Genomic DNA, 8,060 nt, shown 5'->3' on the forward strand with positions numbered 1-8,060 from the left:
ACCTTCATTGTTGTTCTCTGTATGGAGAGACAAGGATCATTCATCATTTTGGTGTTACTCTGTTGAGAGTTCGCCTTCAAAGAGAACATTTTCATTTAGTTTTGTTTGGATCGTGATGTGTTTTTGGTCAATAGCTGTATAAAACACACCAGATTTTACAAGTTTTTCATGTGTTTAATACAGGTTAGGTCAGATTCAGGTACCACATCCTAGAACATCCTGATAAAACATGTGAAACTCGGATGAAAGAGGGTAGTTTACCCAAAGTGACAATGGGGGGATGTCAGCTGTGTAATTAATTTTTACAAATCTCAAGCTACAGCTCCATAATCAAAGCTTTTTTCACGCTGGATCTATTTTGGCGTCTCCTAAACTCAGTACATTTAAACACTTTTTGGCAGCGTCAGTGTGCACTGCAGGTGCCGTTTCTTCTGATTATCCCCTAGAAACTGAAACAACTAGGGGGAGAGATGAAGGTGGGCACATGTGTAGACCAAAAAGAGAGAGAGAGACAGTTCATGTGTGAAACTGTAGTCCAGAGGAGATACTGGATTTACATGGTGATATGGTTTCACATTGGCTGTAGCAGATGCAACAGAATCAAAAAGTCAGCAAAAGGGTGCCCGTATAGCTCAACGCGTTGAGTGGGTGACCCATGTACAGGGGCTGGTCCCCGATGCAGCTGGCCCGGGTTCGATTCCCGCTCGTGGCCCTTTGCTGCATGTCTTCCCCCGACTCTTCTCCCCTGTTTCCTGTCTCTCTCTCTCACTGCGCCTATCTAATAAAGCCCACAAAAAGGCCAAAAAAATAACTTTAAAAAAAAAAAAAAAAAGTCAGCAAAAAAAAAAAAACTATGACTACTTAAGGCACCGCCACCACTAAACTAACCATTTGTTGTTAAACAAGCAGACGCCAATTCATCCACAAAGTCCACAAAGACATTAGGGATCCTGATTTGCTGTACAACTGACTGAACTGCTGAAATATAAGAATGCAGCTCACAACAGGCCAAAGTTCAAATCTACATATAGCAAGTGAAGGGTAACACTGGCGCACTTAAAAAGTCTGATGCCTTTACCCTTTAAAAACTTCCCATACGCATTCACTTGACACAGCTTCCGAAAGAAAAGCAGCTGACGGCAAAACCACAAGCAGGAGATCTGATATCCTGCTTTCTGTACATCCCCGACACACCAAACAATCCCAACACACACACTCAGACACTCTCACACACACACACTCAGACACTCACACACACACACACACACACACACACACACACACACACACACACACACACACACACACACACACACACACACACACACACACACACACACACACACTGAGCCACACAGGTGGATAAGATAAGATGCTCTTTGAAGTTAAATCTAAATTCCCTTCAGCAGCATTAACGCTTTGAAATACATCTTCGTCTCATACACAAATACAGACACACACACACACACACACAGACACACACACAAACTTAAGCCCTCTGGCAAAGCATTCAGTCAAACCAGCGGCGTGCCCACACTTGCCCCTCTCTCCCCTTTGCCTCCCACTGTACAGGCAGTGCAATAGTTCACACATGCTGCTCCCTGCCACAGTTCATGTTCTCATTTATTTCTAACTGCACACATCATTTCCACTGTTTGATTTCAAACTACCAGTTTTCATCATGCTAATGTGTTCTAAAGCTGTCACTTGCTGAGTTATACTAATTTCTGTTTTAATATATTCAAGTTAGACGTGGGCTGAATGTAAACCACTTGATGTGATTAAATCATTTTATCAACACTTCTGCAATTGAAATAGTGAAGATGGATGTAGCCTCCAGGTTTGGGAAGTGAAGTCAACACTTCAACCTGCATTCTTACTGACAGCCAGCAGGGGGCAAAAAAGAAGTCTGGCTGTATAGAAGTCTATGAGAATATAAGCCTATTTTTTACTTTATTTGTTACCACAGTGAACATTTTCCTAATTAGGTTATAGTCTCAATTGCTGGATTCAGGTCTCCTATCCATCAGCATGATGTTTATTAAAAAACGATGATAAAGCAGGTTATGTTTTAGAGCAGGGCTACCTTGTGCTGGGCAGATGACTACCAGATCAGCATATCAGGTAAAATTCTGAACTCAAGGCATCAAGATGTTAGTCCACAAACCAGTCAGTAGTCAGTGTCATCACAGTGGTAAAAGGTATTACACGTATCTTTAAGTTACAGTAAAAACAGTTTACACATACATTAATGTCTGTCTTTAATTGGGGTATCCTGGTGAGCACTATGTGAGTGCAGTATTTGTAATGGCATAAAGGTTTTCTTTTAAGTAATGACACATAACACAAAAAGGCAGAAAAGTGAAAATGATGCTAACTGCAAATCTGCTTCCACAACTACCATGTACTGTATGTTTGAACAAAAGGACTTTGTATCTAAAATGAGCAAGTGTGAGCCAGTAGCCAACAAGTAACTGCTCACTGCAAACTCAGGTCTTCAGGTTTAGGAAGTATAAAGATGGTAAAGAACAACAGGGAGAGTCTGATCATAGAAAGTCTGGACAGTAATGTCAGTGGTATTTGTGAGATTTTCTGCAAAGACAACGAATGTTTTCACTCAGACAAGCACACATCAAGAAACTCACATACAGACACAACAACCAGAACATGTGACAAAAATTACACCACATGAGTCAGCGAGCATCAAAATCTAATCCTGGTTCTCTGTGAGCAGCTGATCTTGTCACTGTTGGTGGATTGTTGAGTCCACTAAAATGCACACACACGTGACTAATGCTCTCACAAAGCTTAGTTCCAAATCAAACTTATTAAACCTGCATAAAATAGTCAAACACTCATCAGGAAACCACTGATGTTATACAAATACACCAAGAGCAGCATATACCATTAACAACTGGCATTTTGTCCTTGTACAGATGCAGACTTACAGTTTGATTGATGTCATCTGCAAAGCCGCAAGAATGTGACTTATTTTGGAGCCATGCCATCTACTACTTCAGGATACAAGCATGAAGAATGTGGTGGACACTGACTTCTTGTTTTTTAATGACAGATGGTCACTGTTGAGGATGCACTTTTTACTGTAATACTGTCAAGTGTCAATTAGCTTTTAAAGTAGCTCTGTGGATTGGGACCAGTGACTTCCCCTCCATCTAAATTGCTGTTTACTTGTTTGTAATGTGAGCAGTTAGAACTAAGTGAATCTCTTTGTTCACCATGAAAATTTACAAGCTGGATGAGTAAATGCAGATGTTAACGGGTAGCTTGAGGACACAGTCAAGAGTAGACATCCGAAGTGAAAGCACCTTTGTGAGTAGACCATCGGTGTGTTTTAAAACCTTAAAAAGAATAAAATTTCCATCAGACAACAGACCTTTTTCAAAGTAGACATTTGGACTATCTTGGGTAGTCCACTTCATGGACCTGAAGCATCCTTGATTAAATTTGTTTTACCTCTGCTTTTGATTAAGAAAAATCAAAATGTCTGCAGTAGAAGGTCTATAGGTCTTTGTCTTCCTTGGGCGCTCACTCATGCTGCCCATGTATGACACATGCAATAGTTAAGTGAGCCGTATAAACTGCAGTGCATTCACTAACTGTAAATAAAAGTTGGATGTAGCCACTGTGACGTTGTACATTGGTTTGTGGGCTAACATTTTTGCAGCTTCATGCCTTGGGTTTTGCCGGTACCATCTTATCCTGGATGGATCTAACGAAGAATTTTAGGACACTTTCCAGACCCATACTGCGGTGGCTTGTCAACCTCATCCTAAAACATAGCCTGCTTTATCATCGCTTTTACACTAAACCACAGCGTAGACTACAAAATGAACACCATGTTGTACTGAAGGAGACTATAAACTAGCAAATGAGAACACAAACTAATAAAGGAAATGTTTACTGAGGGAACACATCAAGTGAGAAATAGGCTCATTTTTTCATGGCTTTTAGTGTAATGTCAGCTATTTCTGCAGTTGCCCCCTGCTGGTTGTCAGTAAAAATGCAGGTTTAGGTCACTTCCTCTTCTACATTCATCTTTTATATACACGGGTCTATGAGTGCATTGCATTGTAGGATTCTACTACTATTTGTCTACTATTTGTACATTTGTGGCATCATTAAGGGCACAATACTGAATAATATTGCATTTCACACTCTGATCTGACAAAAATTATGAAGGCTAAACATAGTGACTACACAAACATTTTTAGAGCGTGATTTCACACAGTGCACGTGTTACTAATATTATCAACTACAGCGAGACAGACAACCAGCATGACCAATATTAAACTGCTAAATGGACCATAATCCATTACTTATTGTGCTTTTCCTAAGATGACATATTTTCTTTGTCCCCTCACACTACCTGGTCAAGGTAGATGGCTGCCCTCCCTAAACTTGGTTCTGCTGGATGTTTCTTCCTGTTAAAAAGCAGGTTTTCTTTCCACCATTGTCAAGCGCTTACTCAAAGGAAACAGCTGGAATCTGGTTTCTTTCTAATAACATGATTTTGTGTGGTAATGAACTGACGTACTTCAAGTGCCCTGACATCTTGTGGACTGCCCAGATGTAAATAAATTAGAAGATCAACATAGCAATCTGGTCCTAAAAGCTTCCCAGATCTTCGTTTGTACTTACTCATCTCATCTTTACAAAAAAAACTAACAAAACTGAACTGGTTTAAGTCAACAGAATGATAGAAAAGTAGCAACAGGATCAGATTTAGTTGCCGTGAATGGTCAAAGATTATCACTTCTATAATTCAACTCTGGCTTGCAGTTCAGCTCAGTAAAACTACCCGTGAGTTTGCCTGTAAATTCAGAAGGCTATAGAGAAATAATAAATGCAGTGAGCAGCATGGAGATGTGTGAGGTCTCACCCCGAGCATCTTGTACAGGTAGTGGTACTGCTGGCCGGTGGAGTAGAGCAGGAAGGTATTCATGAAGAGCCAGGTGTTGCCTCCCAGCCACAGCATCTACACAAACACACAAACAGCACAGGATGTACAGTGCTGTCAACAAGTTGAATAAAGCACAAACAGCATCTCTAGTGTGTTGATTGTCCTTAAAAGTCTCATGTACAATCACATTTGCGGTTGGTTAGATGAATACAGCAAAGTTTGGAGTAAAACTGAGCAGCACTAACAAGTTCAACACAGAACTTCGTGGACAAAAAAACCCAGTTCTATCAGCAGCAAATGACACAAGCGGAGCTGACTCCCATTAACAAAAACTTTCCCACCAGCACCAAGTGCTTCCCTCCTTCGTTGGCGACCCAGCTCCGCACCGACACGACCATGGTGCCTTCAGGGGCTCCGCAGCTGCCCGAACTTTCCAGCAAAGCCTCGGTGCGGCCGAGAGCTAGCAGAGCCGTCCTCCCCGCAGCTCTGCCTCCCTCCGTGTGTCTGCCAGCAGACCGGCCGGTGTCTGCTCCGTCCCCCGTCACGCCGCTCCTGTCTGCTCTGAGCCCATTTCCACTCTTCATCCCCCCACACTTCACTCTGAGGCTCATCTCCGCCTGTCTGCTCATCTCCCCTCACCCTGCTGTGCACCGGCTACACGCACTGAGTTAACAGCTTCCCTTCACATCCTCAACGAAAGTTTGTGCACACTAGGCCGTAAAAAGAAAAGCAACAAACCGTCAGGAGAACAATAAAAACGCTCTGCTGCTCCTTACTGCGTTTTTCTGCCAGCAGAGGGAGCCACAGACCAACAGACACAAAACACATTGTACCCTAATAATAAAGATTAACAACTGTTTCAAGAGATGCATTACGCTTTAAGTGTCAATATAAAGAAATCAGAATCTTAGGAATGAATCTGCCATTCAAATATTAAATGTAAATATTAATTTTTCACTTTCTCTGAGTTAGTTTGTTTGACCAACATTATTTCTGATCATAATATTCCATCAATTTTTAAGATTTCAACTCTTGTCAATGATTAGTAAAAGCATATTATTATTTCTGTGCAGATAAAAAAATAAAAAATTATACTTGGGACCTTAGAACAAAAATGTCTTCATTAAGAAAGTATTGGACATTAATATTATTTTTCACTTTCAATGAGTCAGATTTTTCATCACTCCTGATCATAACTACATAATATTCATTTGTTTTCTGTATTTTAACTCTTTAAATGCCAGTTTGTTTACATAATGCCATGGTTGTTTATTATGAGAAAAAAAAACCTAAGCAAAAAGAGTTATTTTACAGGTTTGTTTGTTTTTCTATTGTAAGAGTCTGGGATATGTCAGTCATTAGCAATGACATTGGCCAAATTGAACAACATCCTTATTCATTATTATTTTAAATGCAGTATTTGGTATATTTTTTTAAAGTCACACACTCGGGACCTTAAGGACAAAAGTGTCCTTGTCAAAATAAAGTAACAATAAATAGCTGCTTTCAAAATATTACATATGACCACCATTTTACACTGTCATTGAGTTTTAGTTTAAATCAGTTCTGATTAAAACTGCCAAATAGTCTTTAATTTTAGTGATTTAAACTCTTTAAATGTTTTCACTATGCCACTGTGTTTATTAAGAAAAAATGTCTTCCATATAGTAACTGGTAAGTGGATTTTATTGTGTATTTGTTTTTTATGATCACCGTATAGTATGTGAACAACACGGACTGATGCATTATTTATTTTTTGTGTGGTGTCAGTTTTTTTAAGTACATTTTGGACCTTACGTACAAAAATATCCTCGTCACAAATGTGGCATACAATTTTCTACATTATTATATTTTATCCAGTTGCAATCTACCAAATATTGATTCACTTTTAGGATTTTAACCATTTAAATGACAACTTCTTTACATAGTACCACAGTTGAATGAAATGAGTAATTCAGGAAATGTCAGTGATTAGCAACAACACTGATGCTGGTGCATCATTATTTTTTTCAAAAACACACAATTGACCTTAAGAACAAAACATGTCCTCATAAGAAAAGAAAAAAAAATTGGCATAAAAATATAACATATTGGAAAAGTTTGTCTTTCCAGAATTGGAGGACATTTTACATCCCACCCATCAAATTTCAAATAATCCATGTACAAAATATTAAAACATGCAGTTGTTGTGTAAAGTTACTTAAAAAAAATAAAATAAATAAACTTGGAGAAAAGAATGTTTGAAAAATATTTTTATGATACCAGTAAGTCTGATGTTTCCCCTAAAATGTAATTTTTATCTTGTCCAAATTAAACAGTTAAAACTTAATTTAGCTCTTCATTTTTGTTATTCTGTTTTCATTGAGGTCTTTTGTAATTGTGAGAACATTTTTTGAATCAACAAAATATTTGAAAGAACAATTATTATGCATGGAACGAGAGTCCCACAGCAACCCTGTTAGCATAACTTTTTTATCTGGTAGAAGAAGAAGAAAACAGTGAATCACATGAAACGCTAGAATTAACATCATCAAACAGTTTTCTAAAAGAATGGGTAGAGCAAAGCTATGTCCTCTCTTCTATTTTACATATTTTCATAACATTGTCAGCCTTTATTGAATATCTCACTCCACCTCATGCAACCCTGTTATGCATATTATCAGGATAAGACAAATTCTTTTTTCTTTACTGTTATCCATCAGTAAGTTTGTCCTCTTGGTCAGCAGTAACAGCTAGCTAAATATCTAGCTTCTACTGCTGAGGAAAAGCTAACATTAGCATGGATTAGCGACCCTGTTGCTGTGATTAGAGTAGGGTTAGCAAACAACACATAAAACATGAATAAAAATGCTACCATTGATGAGTAAGCTGAGCCAATCAAGCATTTCATAGTTTAGGATCTATTATTGATGAATATGGAGCAGAAAATTATAAAAAGAGAAGGTTTATTTTTCAAAAATTATGAAGCCCAAATGTCCTCCAATTCTGGAATGACCCGTATGTAATTATTTATAGGAAAGGAACCAAAGCCCGTTAAAAAGATATATGATAAAAGCTTCTAAAAATCCAATGAATTCAAGGACTGCCTAACCAGTTTCACCCCCAAACCAGCTTCTCGACCAGTTGGGGTGGGTAAAAG

General features: G+C 38.6%; 1 protein-coding gene across 1 annotated transcript in view; it reads right to left on the reverse strand.

Annotated features, from left to right (window-relative positions):
- The window catches only part of LOC111572658 (NADPH oxidase 4), a 29,494-nt gene extending 23,831 nt beyond the window's left edge, over positions 1-5,663 (reverse strand). Inside the window, exons 1-2 of the mRNA XM_023276413.3 lie at positions 5,263-5,663; positions 4,901-4,996 (exon numbers count right to left, since the gene is read on the reverse strand). Of these exons, the coding sequence (XP_023132181.2) occupies positions 4,901-4,996; positions 5,263-5,550 (384 nt within the window). The 5' untranslated portion in view covers positions 5,551-5,663. The remainder of the gene's footprint in view (positions 1-4,900; positions 4,997-5,262) is intronic.
- Positions 5,664-8,060: the final 2,397 nt, after the last annotated feature.

Source organism: Amphiprion ocellaris, chromosome 7, assembly GCF_022539595.1.
Source record: "Amphiprion ocellaris isolate individual 3 ecotype Okinawa chromosome 7, ASM2253959v1, whole genome shotgun sequence".
Lineage (NCBI taxonomy): Eukaryota > Metazoa > Chordata > Actinopteri > Pomacentridae > Amphiprion > Amphiprion ocellaris.